Source organism: Arvicanthis niloticus, chromosome 2 (genome assembly GCF_011762505.2).
Source record: "Arvicanthis niloticus isolate mArvNil1 chromosome 2, mArvNil1.pat.X, whole genome shotgun sequence".
In the NCBI taxonomy this organism is placed as follows: Eukaryota; Metazoa; Chordata; class Mammalia; order Rodentia; family Muridae; genus Arvicanthis; species Arvicanthis niloticus.
The window spans coordinates 37,958,789-37,973,422 of NC_047659.1; the positions used below are offsets into that span (position 1 = coordinate 37,958,789).

Consider the following 14,634-nt stretch of genomic DNA (forward strand, 5'->3'; position numbering starts at 1 on the left):
AACAAACTGTAAATACAAACTCAGTTGATTTCAGAAGTACAGAGATGATCTAACAGTGTGCAGTGTTCCTCTGTTCAGCAGAGCAGCACAAGACAAGTGAACCATAGCAGCACTGTGGCCTCTACAGAAACATTCAGGCCCAAATTGTGCATTCCAGACTCATATTCAAAATGTTTTGAAGTCAAAATGGTAAAGCGTTCAAAAAAATTTCCAATTTTTAGCCATTTGAATTTTTTGGATTGTGGGTGCTTAACTGCTTTAGACTGTAGATGTTCTGAAATGTGAAACATGTCTTGTCCTAATCATTCAGTTAAGTCTTTTTGTTGTTGTTGACTAAGTTTCTTAGTGTTTGCTTTATTACTTTTAAGCAACATATTATGAATTTTTACTTTAAATCCACTTGGAGGTTGTTCATCATTGATTTGTCAATAAACAGTTTTATTTCATCTTACTTTAACTTCACTTAGTATTTTAAATTGTTCTTGTATTTTGGTTATACACACACACACATGTACGATTGTGCGTGCGTGTGTTTTAAAGATCTAAAATTGGGTGCCTGTAGGTGGAACTTTTTTTATTGTCCAGTCCACTGACTCTTGCAGTGCACTAACAATCCTGTTCCTAAAAACAGAAATACTTGACTCCCTATGATGAGCCCACCGGCCTTGAACCAGCCCACAGGCTTCCCTTGGCAGCCTTGAGCAACTCTGGAATGCACCTCTGCACCTGCTTTACTGTTAGTCTTGTGTCTACTTGCTTTTTTTTCCTCCAGTGACTTGGTAAAATATACACTATGGTTTCATTTTTAAGCAGTTAACTTAAAGATCAAAAAGATCTTTCAATTTTAATTTTCTTTTAATTTTTGTAACAATCACCAATGAGCTCTATCCCTCACCATTTGTAAGAGAGAATGTTGTATTCTATGTCAGTGTTAAGAACCTACGATAATGTTATTTTGTCCTTGTTTCTTATTGTGTAACTTTAATTCTTTTTAAAATCTTGTTTCTCTTCCAGTGCTAAATTACAAAGAAAATCCTATTCTACTTACTTAAAGAATTTCTTAAATGTTGCTTGTTACTCCAATTTTTAGACAGGTCATTGATTGAATCATGAACCTATGTGCTGGTCCACAGAACTATTTACCAAAAGACACTAGTTGTAGACTGTCTATAATACCACATTTTTTTCCTGTTGAGGGCTGGGTAGATCATCTTTGTTGTTAAGCTGTCTGTAAGTTTACATTTCTCTCTGAACTCAGTTTGCAGGGTCTTTAATGAGGTCTCTTCTTTATTGCATCTTTGAGTCTCATTCAGAACAGATGAATGTAGAAATACTGTAGATACTCACTGCTCTCAAGGTCTTTGTATGTATCCCAGTTTTTCGTCCCTCTGCTTTCTTCTGTGTCTGTAAATTAACTTACCAACCCCTCTTTACTTCTAGTCAGCACCCCACACCAGGAGTTTTAGTCACTGACTCACATAATCAAGAGATAAAAATAGGTGGACCACACCTGAGCAGTCAGGAGGCTGAAGGCTTTGAAACCAACCTGGATCACTTAGGAAGAACTTGAAGGAAGGGGGAAAGGAGGGCAGGCAGAGTCAGAAGAGGTAGAGCGAGAAGAGAGCAGAACAGTACGTAACACTGGCTGTTGTTCTACAGACATCATTCATACTGAAAAGGAGCGAGGGTCTTAGTTTTTACTAACACAGGGCTTTCTGTAGTATGATTCTGAACCCTGAGAAAATAGATGATAAGAAAAGCTAAGAGCTCTTTCTATTTGCATTGCTTGTTCCCTCTCATAAAGAACTGTTGGAAAATTTCCTTCTCAGTTCTATTAGTTTCAGTACCTTCTTTATTGATTAATTTTTTTCCAGCAAATATTGCTGAGTTCTTGCTATGTGCTTCGCTAACTACTGATTATATATAACACCCAACAGAGGCAGGGTTTTCTTTCATTGATGACTGAAAAGAGTTTCTGGATTCTATCAGTGATATATTTAAGGTAATAATGTGGTCTTTTTTTTCTAAATAATTATTTTCTGGCAAATAATTATTTGAAAGATTGAAAAAGGCTATTTTAATATCCTCAGATGACACACACAGTTTTTAAAGTTGCTCAGTGTCCAAGGAATAATTTGAATATGGTATTTATCATCTTAAGGCTGAAGTTTAATTTACACAAATATATCATCACATCTAACTTGATACAATCTTCAATTTTTTCTTAATCTTTCTTTAAAATTTTTATTAAAGGTTTATTTTTATTTTATATATAGGAGTTTTGCTTTCATGTACGTGTGTGTACCATATATGTTTAGTGCCTTTGGAGGCCAGAATCGAATGTTTCATCCCCAGAAACTTGAGCTACCACAGTTGTGGGCCATCGTGTGTGCTGGAATTCAAGCTTGGATCCTCCGAACGAGCAGCCAGGGCTCTTAAGCACCGAACTGTGTTCCAGCTCCATTTCTTAATCTTTCTTAAGTTTCTTAGCGAGAGGAACAAAGTTAGATTATTAAAGCTTCTATAGCTTCATCAAAAAGTACTTGAGCTTACCACTAAGTTTTCTCTTTTAGAGTTTATCTGAAAGAAACAGTGAAACTGCATTCAGTGATATGTGAAGTATTTGCACTTGGGAACTGGCTATGCTCTAATGCTTCCAATGACTATTGGAAGATTTTTAACAGCCCTCAAAGGTGACAGATTTAGTGTATAAATAGAAATACATGTAGATTGTTACTGGAGTATGCGTAAAGCAGTTATTTAATTTCAACAAGTAAAAGCATAAAAGCAAGAGAGAGTGAATGGTTAATGTATTTGACATGGTATAGAGAAGTAAAACTGGTCAAAGCCATCAGAAACGCTGGACAGCGTTTGGGAATCCTGAGGAAGGTTAGGAAAGAATGTATGAGCCAGAGGGGTCAAGGACACCACCACACGGCCCACAGAATCAACTCAGCCGGGCTCATGGGGCTCACAGAGACTGAAGGGACAATCGTGGAATCTGTATTGGTCTGACCTATGCCCTCTACATGTATGTTATGGTTGTGTAGCTTGGTGTTCTTGTGGGACTCCTAACAGGGGGAACAGAGGCTGTCTCTGACTCTGCCTGCTGTTGAAATCCTTTTCTTTCTACTAGGCTGTCTTGTCCCTCCTTGATTTAAAGGTTTGTGCCTAGTCACAGTATCTTTGGTTGATATCCCTGAGAGGCCTGCTCTTTTCTGAAGGGAAACAGGAGGAGTGGACCTAGGTGCAGGGAAGGAATGAGAGGAGAGGAGGGAGGGGAAACTGTAGTTGGGATAAAATATGTGAAAGAAGAATAAATAAAAGTAAATGAAAAGAAACTATATTCTAGACTGCCCAGTATTTTAAAAAGAAAATTACAATGATATGTAGTGCTTGGCCTGAAATTGTACTTACTGCTGCTGGGTGAGGCCACCTTGAGGATAAAGACCACAAGTGGCCCTGTGCAGTTCACTGTCATATCCAGTAGAGATTTGGGGGTTTTTTGATTTTTTGTTTGTTTGTTTTTTGGTGAATAAATGGCATCTTTTAGGAAGAAACTTAGTTGGCTCATTAAATCTGTAATAGCATTAAAGGCAGTGGTCAGTCACTGGAGGTATTTTCATGGCTGCCCAACCTTATCTAGTTTGTTCACACCTGAGGTTCTTGTGCTAAATTTGTTGTGTGTGGAGAAGGCAACAACTTCATTAGACAAGTGCAGAGAGTATGTTGTTCACAGCTCTCTCACCTAGGGATTAGAAGTCTTCTTCCACTTTCCCTCCCACTGTATCTATGACTCTGCAGAGTGATCCCATTCCTTAATCTGCATGCTGTCTGTAGTTCAAGCTGAAGCAGCTCTGAGGATCTGCTGTGTTTGTTGATCCTTCAGTTTATCAAGCTAGTCCAATAGCAGGTGGCATTCAGAGGATATTGTATTGTGATACAATGCTAACTAATGTTACAGTAATTGGCAGTAATTATTTTGTAGCCAAGATAGATGAACACAAACTTTATGCCCATCAAAAAGTTGTCAGGATACTGAGTTTTAACTGTTGCCTTCATGCTTGATATTTGTAAATATTTCATGATTGTTTGTATTGTAATTGGATATAAATTGGTGTTTTTTTCCTGAAGCTTTCATAATAATCAAGTTTATTTTACATGTAAGTTTAATTTTTAACTACAATATTCTGTATATTATACTAATTGATGGACTTGTTTCTAGGGTCCACCTACAGATGCTCCTGCCGTGGACACAGCAGAACAAGTTTATATCTCTTCCTTGGCCTTGCTAAAGGTAAGAAGGGGGTGGAGTTACTTGCTCCAGAGCTTCCTTTGCATTCACTTTTTTACTTTGGTGTATTTGTCATCTTAATTCCCTCAGGCATAAGGATTATGTAAATATTAGGGTATTTCTATAAAATAGACTTTTAGTTCCACAGAAACAAAATAGGTTATTTGTCACATGGGTGTGTGTGTCAAGCGCTTTGTGTCCATATCTCTTCCTCTTCACAGATGTTAAAACATGGCCGTGCTGGAGTTCCTATGGAAGTTATGGGTCTAATGCTTGGCGAATTTGTTGATGATTACACCGTCAGAGTGATTGATGTGTTTGCTATGCCACAGTCAGGAACTGTGAGTATTACTTATGTTGGCTGCTGCTTCTTTTTCTTTTTTTTTCCTTTTTTTCTTAATTCAAAATAATTTTTATCTTTTTATATTTTTTCTTTGTTTTAGGAAGCAGCAATCATAAGATTAGTAATACACATTTTATCTTGTGTTTAATTAAATCATTAGTCCTTTAAATGCACCATGAACTCTTATCAGCTGAATGATGGTAGTACTGAATTACTTACTGGATTTAAAAATTAGTTGCTATAAAAGTAGGGTGTTTGTTACATTAATTACTCTGAACATTTGAAAAAAAATTTGAAAAAGTTTTTAGAAGCTGTATAAAATTTGAATACATGTTTGTTAGTCCTCCTGTAGGTTCCTATTGTTTTGAAGTCTGTGTGCTATATATGGTAGTGAGTGACATTCGGTTAAGTAGTAAAATGTAGATTTTTGAAAGCAAATCTACTACTTGTAGTGACAATTTTGCTTTGCCTTTTATTTATGCCAGTAGATTTTTATAAAAAGTAGTGCATTTATACTTTTTTGTTTGGATATTTTTAAAAGATTTATTTATTTTATGTATATCGATACACTGTCTCTGTCTTTAGACACACCAGAAGAGGGCATTGGATCCCATTACAGATGGTTATGAGCCACCATGTGGTTGCTGGGAATTGAACTCAGGACCTCTGGAAGACCAGTCAGTGCTCTTAACTGCTGAGCCATCCCTCCAGTCCTGTTTGGAGATTTTTTTATGGTTGTTGTTTGTTTGGCTGTTTGAGATAGGGGTCTTACTGTATAGCTCTTGCTGGCCTGGAATTTTGTATGTAGAGTAGGCTGCCCTTTAACTGACAGAGATCTTCCTGCCTCTATATTAGAATGCTGGGATTAAAGGCGTGTGCTATGGTACCCGGCTGGATTTAAAGAAAATGTGAAAACACAATATTAAATGCCAATACAGTAGCTTATTCCTTGAAGCACAGCACTTGAGAGGTGGAGAAAGGAGATGAGGAATTCAAGGTCTTTCTTGTGTGGAATAGTCATTTTGAAGCCATTTGGCCTCACATTGAAACACCGGCTTAAACTAAAAATTGTCAGCATTAATTCTACTTTTCAAAACATGATGTGTACCATTCTCACTTTGTGCATTTTTTGTGTTTCTCTGATGGTTTTTGTCCTTTACTGTACCAGTATTCTTATTAAGGCTTAAAGTAAAGCTGCTTGCTCTGTTTAAAGGCCCTTACTATGAGCTTGCTTTGATAAGGTACATACTAAGGAACAAATTATAAACATTTAACTGATGCCATTGTATGTGTATACACATACATACATATGTGTACATACACACACATGAAAAAGTTTTCTCCAGAGCAGCTGCTGTAGTAGTCAACATATTTGCAAATAATATAAAACAATATGAAAATCGACAGTACTTCTAGATGAGGTAAGTTTTTGTTTTGTTTTGGTAAATTGATTTGGAATTGTTTTGTCTTTCTGAATATCCATTATACTTTTTGTTCATATGGATATGTAAATGCTATGTTAATCACAAATTTATATTTAGATTTAAATCTTAGTCTGCTGTTATCTTCTTTTTCTATCAGAATATATAAAGTACATAAAAATTAACTTATTTCTGTTATAGGTAGCCCCTATGTAGAAAATTAGGATAATAAATGATTCTTATACATCATTACGATGCCTCTGTGTAGATTCTTGCTTGATGGTGTGAGATAGGCCATTTTGATTCTTATATTCACTCTGTGTAGTAGAGTCAGAAAGTATTTCTTTTGGCTCAAGATTTTTTTATAAAGAATATGTCTACATAGTCATCCCCTGTAGTTTCTCCCTCTCTTCCTTCTCCCTGCACCCTCCTCCACACCTCTTCATTTCTCTCTTCACCTTCTCTTTAATGAAAACAAAATCCCCAAAAGATAGTCTAGCCCAACAACAGAGTGCATCTTCTTATTTTCCAAGGATGTCCTCGTTGGAATTGAGTACGCTATTTGCTTTGGTAAGGTGGAAATGTTTCTGTTAAACTGCTTGCTTAGCTAGACTAGACTTAGAGTCCTGATGTTGGAAGAAAGCTGTGTAGGAGGTAAATGACACTGACCTGTATGTAATAGGTCATCCTTCATATTAACTTTTATTAACATAAATCCTTCTTAGTCTGTATGTTAAAATCACATTTCTTACTAAACTAGCAAATTAAGACAATATTTAAGAGAATTGATTATGTGGTCTGTCTCTAGTGGTGAGTTTTTGAGATTGCTGTTTTATGAGGCAATATATGATTATTCTTATTCTTCAAAGTATTTTTGAGATTAAAGATGTGCACCACCATGCCAGGCCCTCAAATTATTTTTATTTTTGAAAAAATAGTATTGTACAATAACTGACCAGTTGTAGTTAGAGAATAGTATTAGGAGGTATGCTTGCCATAGGTAGGTATAACTGAAAAAAATCATAGTTTGTCAGTTATTTGGTACTTCTTGTAAATACAGAGCAACAGCCATAAACTTAACACCCGGAGTGTTGTCTCAGTCATTAGCTAACAGCAGTTTGGTACTTGACAGTTTTAGAAATCAGTGATTTAAGTAGCTAGCAAATGTATCAAAACCTATAAAATTACAATACAAAATTGGGGGTAGGGTTTTTTTGTTTGTTTGTTTCTTTACAGTATATTTCTTTTCCCATTTTACTCAGAGAAAAAATTTTTCTTTTTTCTAATATAGGGTGTCAGTGTAGAAGCAGTTGATCCAGTGTTCCAAGCCAAAATGTTGGATATGCTGAAACAAACAGGAAGGTGGGTATTTTTTTATGAGTGAGAAATATTTTTGGAAATAAGCCTTAAAGTTAATGGTATTTATAAACATCATTCCTAGGGGAGGAATCAGTATAGTTGATCTGGCTGTGTGATGCATCTTAACATCCTGAATGAAAGTCTATCAATCAGAAAACTGCCTTTTATTAAGATTCTCAGCTGTCATGTCATAGGCTTGGACTATACTGTTCCTCTGTTTAGCATCTAGAATTATGTTTTCTTTATGTGTAAACAACACACCTAGTATGTTCTGTGTATTTGAGAATTGCAGCCGAATGTTGTTCTGAATAAATGTGTGTAGACATGAGTTTTAAAGACAGTAATCCAGTGTTTTTCCCCTTCAAGCTAAGTCTCTCCCAATAGTTGTCATTCTCTTGCTCAGATTCTTCTACTGTGGAAAAAACTTCAAAATTAATGTTAGCAAAAGGCTCAGCAGCTGAGCAGAGCAGTGCAAATTGGTTTTTGACTGAGTTCCTAGTTCTACTGCTGGTTTAATTGATATTTAATCCTTTCACAACAGTGGATCCTGGTGTCCATTGTTAAAAAATGTACTCTGTGCCTGGAAAACCCAGCTCCCAGAGCTAAGGAGTTAAAGAGTAGATATTTACTTGAATGCTGAAAGGGTAAAAACTGGCTCTGAGAAAGTGTGGTAACAAGGTGAAAAACTGAAAGCCTTATCTACCACTGCTAATGTGCGGCTCTTAATGATAGCCCTCCTTTGTCACACTTACTCATTTCCATGTTTTCTGGAGAATATGGTGTCCGCTTTCAGAGTTTCTAATGGTGCTTTTTCACACCTGTGTGCTTTCATCTTTTCTTAATTTATACCCTGTTAGTGTGTTGTTTCTCTCCTCTCATCATGCATTGCTGTGTTCTGAGTCTGAGTGCCCTTTGTTTCAGGCCCGAGATGGTTGTTGGTTGGTATCACAGTCACCCTGGCTTTGGCTGTTGGCTTTCTGGTGTGGATATCAACACTCAGCAGAGCTTTGAAGCCTTGTCGGAGAGAGCTGTGGCAGTGGTTGTGGATCCCATTCAGAGTGTAAAAGGAAAGGTAGAGTCACTTCTAACGTCATTGCGTCTACTGCCACTCTGTACACACATGTGTAATGAAATCCTTATTTGACTAAACACACACACACACACACACACACACACACACACACACACACACACGAGGAATGCTTTTTATTGAAATTATGCAAGACCTTAAATGTATGTCACAGTATTAACGATTTAAAAAATTATGTAGGGGTCTTATTTTTAATTTATAATCATTAATGAATGTTTTTCTTAATTTTTAAAAATTTCATAAATTTGAATGTTAAATCATACTAAAAGCCTGCTTCATACATTTCTACTAATATTTAATAAATATCAGCATATCTTGAAAATATTATTTTAAAGAGCTTTGTTTTTCAGACATTATGCAGGATATATTCTGGAGTTGGATATTCTAAATATTTTAGACAATGAAAACTTGTCCCAAAGACTTAATAATCAACCATTCATGTATTTGGAGTGAGGACCCAGATGAATGATTAAATATGCTGACTGATTCTAAAAAGAGGTTAACTTGCAGTGCACATTGGGTTATATTGTCCTTTGTTGAAATCTCTTTTGTTCTTGTTTAGTTCTTTTTTGTTCGTTCTTTCGTTCTTTCTTTCCTCCTTTTTTATTTCTTTCTTTCTAGCCCCATATGCCATTTTCCTATTTCCTGCCTCATGACAGCAGGGTGCAGCTCTATTATCACCTTCACAGAGCTGTCTGCAAATGTGAGAGGCAATTCGATTTTGCTCAACCACAGGGAGAGTGGATTAGAAAAACTACAGAACAGAGAGAAATTGGCTAGGTGGTTACTGCTTTAAAATACTGCTGAGGTGTCTTGTTTGAGCATGTACTTCCATTGTAGTGCAGAATAATTGTTAAAGTAAAATCACAATACACTTGCGGAATCCTTTTTATGCAGGTTTTACAAATAATTTTTAAAGCACTTAAAAATAAATATTAGCGTGATATCTCTCAGACCTGGAGTTTACAGTGGTGTGGATTACATTTACATGTACGCAGCAGCTGAAGCAAACTAAGTGTGATTGTTAAAACATGGATGCTTTGTGTTACAAATTTGAAATGGAATGTTTTCTGATACCATATTATTATGATGTATAAAAATTGAGGTCTTATTTAAAGCTTGATCCTGTAAGATGTAATGTAGCTTTTCAAAGGCAGAAACTGTCCCCCAAAACAATAATAGTACCAACTGATTTACTAGGCAATTTAAGGAAACTTGGAACGCTTGCTGTATCCCTGTGTCTCAAATTATTTGCCCTTTATTTTACTAAGTAAATTGTTACTTAATACAGATGAAGAAGTTGAAAGTCCTTATTGCTTACCGGATTTAAAGTACAATGTAATTTTCTGGTGTTTAAGGTATCTTTTCAATAATATAATTTAAGAATAATTATTATTCTAGAAATAAAGAATTAAAACTTGTGAAGCTCCCACCGCAGTAATTTACAAGCAGTGTTTATGGCTTATCTCTGAAGTATAATTCTAGAGAGCAGTTTTAGCTTAAAAACTTGAATTAAAGTATTGTGTAATACCAAATTTCCATTAGTTCAAATTAGTTGTAATTCATATTAAAAATGAAGATAACATTTAAAACTATACTTATAGTAAAAGGACTTGACTATTATGTAATTTTTTAAAACTATGTAAAATTACTTTATTAAATTATACATATTATTACCTAGCTTTATTAAGTCATAAAATATTGTTGCATTTTTAAAATGTAACTATATACAGGCAGCGATTCTTTCTGCCTGTTATACCCAGATTCATACAGCTCTGTTACCTGCACTGAATGAACACGTCTTTGTCAGTATATAGTCCATCTGTATGGCATCTGAGTTTGGTTGTAATTTATTACTTTTTAATTGTCAAGAGTTTTTGACACTACAGATCAACTAAATGCTAGTAAATCCATGATGGGATATTTATTTAAATCATTAAATTTAAGAATATAATTTATAAAAATAAAGAATTCTATGGTACTTTTCCCAGTATGTTGATTTATCAAAACTGTCAAAATATTTAATAAAACTGATTAGATCAAGAGTTAAAATGACAGTCTATATGTAAATAACTAAAGTTGAAACTCTGTTAAACTTTTAAAACCTCTTTTCTATATATTTCAGTTTTTATAAATTCCAATATTACCTGTTTGGTTGTTTGTTTGTTTGTTTGTTTTAAGCAATTTAGATAAGTATGGATTCTTTGTCATCTTAATTCATGTCCAGTAAGCTCAGTTTTTATTTAGGGTAACTATAAATTGAATAATATCCAGTTATTAAATTAATAACCATTTGGACTTAATCCTAGAGATAGGCACCACTACTGTTACTGTTGCTGTTATTATTATTACTGGTAAAAAATAAACAGAAATCCAACTCTATAAGATTATACAGCACTTAAGCTTTTTTTCTTTGCTTTGACTACTACATTTTATAGGTCCTTTATAACCAGAGTAACTCAGGAGTGGAATGTGAGCACTAGAGGTCATTGCACAGCCTTTTAAGTTCATGTGACAATGTTATCACTCTCTGCATTCAGCTTCCTGCAGCCTAAGTCAGAGGAGAGGACTTGAGGTTTTCTCTAATTTTAAACACTAGTTCATATTATTTAAAGTAGGTGTTACATGTAAATTTTTTTTATGTGGTAGGAGTTATGTTAACTTTAAAATGTTAGATAAGTTTATTCCCTTGGACTTTGGTGACATCCCTAGCACCAAACAACAAAACCACCATAATAATAAAATAATCTATATGATAAAGAATCCATATCATGTGCTGAATTATATAGCACAAATATTTTTAAATGATAGAAGAAAAAACTCTTTGCCATTTGAATTGTAGAGAGTAAATCATAGAGATTACCAGTGAGCTCTTGATTTCAACTATAATGATTCTGCTTTAGTTTTCAGTTTATTTGTAAGGTATACATACCTAAATATTATATACTCAGAGCCTCAGATGACACAGTGGTAACTTCCTGCCTAATTTGCCATGTAGTCACCCTGCAGCAGGACTTGATCCAGCACAGACAGTGACTTTACAAGTTGATTGAACCTATAACACTGCTACACACTTATTTTTCATATGGGGTTACTTTGAGCAACATAGGAAAACTACTGCACAATGTGGTCTTAAACTTATCTTTAAAAGAAATACTAGATTTAGAGAATTGATTTTCCTTGATAGGTTGCTTTTAGTTAATATGTAGATGCTGTCTGCTAACTCTAGCAGTCACAGTGCCTGTAGTCTACTTTGGTAGCATCCATGGTTGACGCAGAGTAAGTTAGGAAGCCCGGTGAAGGGCAGGGTAAGCTGTGGCTCCGCTTCCATGCTGGACTCAGCCGTGTGGGAAGAGTGTAGGACGAACACTGCACTAGGTGCTTCTGGGAGAGTTTCCTTTTTTCTCAGATAGATCTTTCACCAAACATGGAGCACTAGAAGGAAGTATAAATAGAGGAAAAAGTGAATTAGAAAGTGAATATTTCTAAGGGCTTTCCTGTTTTCTTTTTTCACATATTTAGGAGTTGGAAAAATGTAATTTTCACATGTTAATTTTAAAATTGTGGTAGTTTTAAGTTATTTAAATAACAGCTCTATTTTTCTCTTATTAAAAAATATATAAATTATGTAAAGAGATATGATAAAATAGTGAAGAGCAACATGACCTTAAACCAGTTACCTAACTTCTGTGAGGCTTCATTTTATTATCTGTAAAACAGGAACTTTTGTATTCATTTTGTACTGTTTTGAATATATTGGGATGATACACTGATTAGAAAGTATGTATCACATATACATAGTGATATAGATGTACACGTCTCTTAGTTGCCATGTGATAAATGGTATTTTATTAGTGTAGAAAGTAAGAACTAGCTTTTTAAAAAATATATAGGATATTAATATCTTTGGAAATCTTACTAAAAATACATCTGCATTAACTCCTAATATGTTCATGCTTAGGAAAATGTTGGTAACAGTTACAAAAGAAGAGAGCCTTCTCATTTCAGAATTGTTCTTAGTGGGCATATCACATTTCAAGGATACTTTCTCCAGGTATATTAATGAAGAGAAAAGGGGATATATTTTGCTGGAACTCTAGCCCGTGGACTTGAACAGTTTGACATTTTATGATTCTTAGATATGAAAACACCTATCAGACCCTCACAGGTATTGATATGCTACATTTATATACATGATACAGTTGTATGTTTTCAACTAGGACTTTAATGGCAATTTTAGATTTAAAATACTGAAGGAATAAATGTTATATAGAGGTAAAATTTACTTGTGTGTGACTGCACACTGAGCTAATTATTGTTACTTTAGTGCTTGCTATTTGCTTTCAGTGGTGTGATTATGCTTAAAGATAATTTGAATGCTGCTGTATTGGTTTAAGAGGAATGTAATTTAAGACAATACCCGATTACCTATAAGATTATTATAGACTTTTGGTTTACTGAATGTTTTTGCTTCTGTAATCATCTAGTGATCCAGTGATCCAGCCATGCTGACGAGCACTGTGTGCCAGGGATGCACTGGAGATACAGAAAAGAGGAAGCTCTGCTCTCACCCTTAGTGTTAGTTTGTTAGTTTTGTGTGCGTAAACAGTGAGTTGAATTAAGAATCTTTCCTGGAGCATCACATGTTAATTTTTAAGAACATATTGATTTGACATTAGCTCTTGAGGTTTTTCTGAACCTTGGCCTTAGTTTTGTGAGGTTTTAATGTGTTTCTTTAGTTTTTTAAAGAGAGTAGAATTGATTATAGCAAATTTCTTCAAAGACATTTTATGATTCTTAGATATGAAAACACCTATTAGACCCTTACAGGTATTGATATGACTATTACCAGGGAAAGAGATGTTTATAGCCATGTTTTACATTACAACTGGACTTACTGTATAGTTTTTATTCTAAATGAAACTAATCTATGTAACTTCCAGTTTAATCTGCCTCTAGATGTGATAAATGCATGGAAACTAAGCAGTAGTGCGGAAATGAGACTATATTGTCAAATCTAATGATGGGTTTTAAAATCGTGATTGATAGCTTTCTTTTTATACATAAAATAGTATACAAGCATACTTTCTTAGAGTTTTTCATTTTGGTATGTGTTTGTTTTATGCCATTTTGATGGGCTTTATTGTCATGCCATATCTACAGTTACGGAGTAGCTATCTATTAAGTGAGCCATAAACCCTGCTTTTGTGTAAGTGAAATTTGTTCTTTTTTAGCTTTTTTGTTAATGTAGTTAGTATATCACCTATCTTGCTAATAACTGAAATGGTTTGGAAAGATAAGTTCTACCTATTAATAAGCAAATTTTAAAATTGTTATGATATATGTAGGAATTTAGTTAATGTTTTTCATGCTAAATACATTTGCCTTTTGAGTGATGCTAGTTTGAAGGACATAATTTGATTTTCTTTAAAGATGATGGTACAGTACAATAAATGCACATAGATGCCTTACTTGCCCATTGCTATGTTAACACCACTGAGCTTTAGTCTTAGTATCTAGGATTTTTTTCATCATTTACTTTATATGAGCCCATTAGTAGGAACATCACCTTTATTATCACAGTTTGATATTAGAAGAACAAGATCTAAAATCACTTGTTCATTTTGTGTAGGCTGACTGTAGCTACCGGAGACAATTGGCACTCTTGAGTTGGTATCAGACCAGCAACCCATAGGTGTCGGGCTCTTGAAGCTCATTAGAAGTTCCCTAAGGAGTTCAATATTAAGTGTGCTGTTTGTCACCTGTGTGCTGACAAACATCTATCATTCATGAATAAAGATTCTAGACATTTGCCGTGTGTGTGTGTGTGTGTGTGTGTGTGTGTGTGTGTGTGTGTGTGTGTAAAACAGAGAGGGGCCATGGATTTTTAAGAAAGCAAAGACTGAGGTTGTGCATTGGAGGGTTTGATGGGAGGAAAGGAAGGGGGAGCTTTAATTTTCTCATTTTTTTTCATGTATTAGGTGTCTCAGGATAGCAAATTTATAATTATGATTTGATTTTTAGGGAAACTTTTCACAATGTCTACCCTCACAGTGCTACCCTTTGTTAACTGTGTCAGGTTGGGTGCTGTACAGATCATAACCAAAATGCGATTACATACATGACA

General features: G+C 34.8%; 1 protein-coding gene across 1 annotated transcript in view; it reads left to right on the forward strand.

Moving 5' to 3' along the window:
• Psmd14 (proteasome 26S subunit, non-ATPase 14) overlaps positions 1-14,634 on the forward strand; it is a 90,892-nt gene that overhangs the window by 48,037 nt on the left and 28,221 nt on the right. Inside the window, exons 4-7 of the mRNA XM_034496830.2 lie at positions 4,226-4,297; positions 4,516-4,635; positions 7,350-7,420; positions 8,339-8,489. Of these exons, the coding sequence (XP_034352721.1) occupies positions 4,226-4,297; positions 4,516-4,635; positions 7,350-7,420; positions 8,339-8,489 (414 nt within the window). The remainder of the gene's footprint in view (positions 1-4,225; positions 4,298-4,515; positions 4,636-7,349; positions 7,421-8,338; positions 8,490-14,634) is intronic.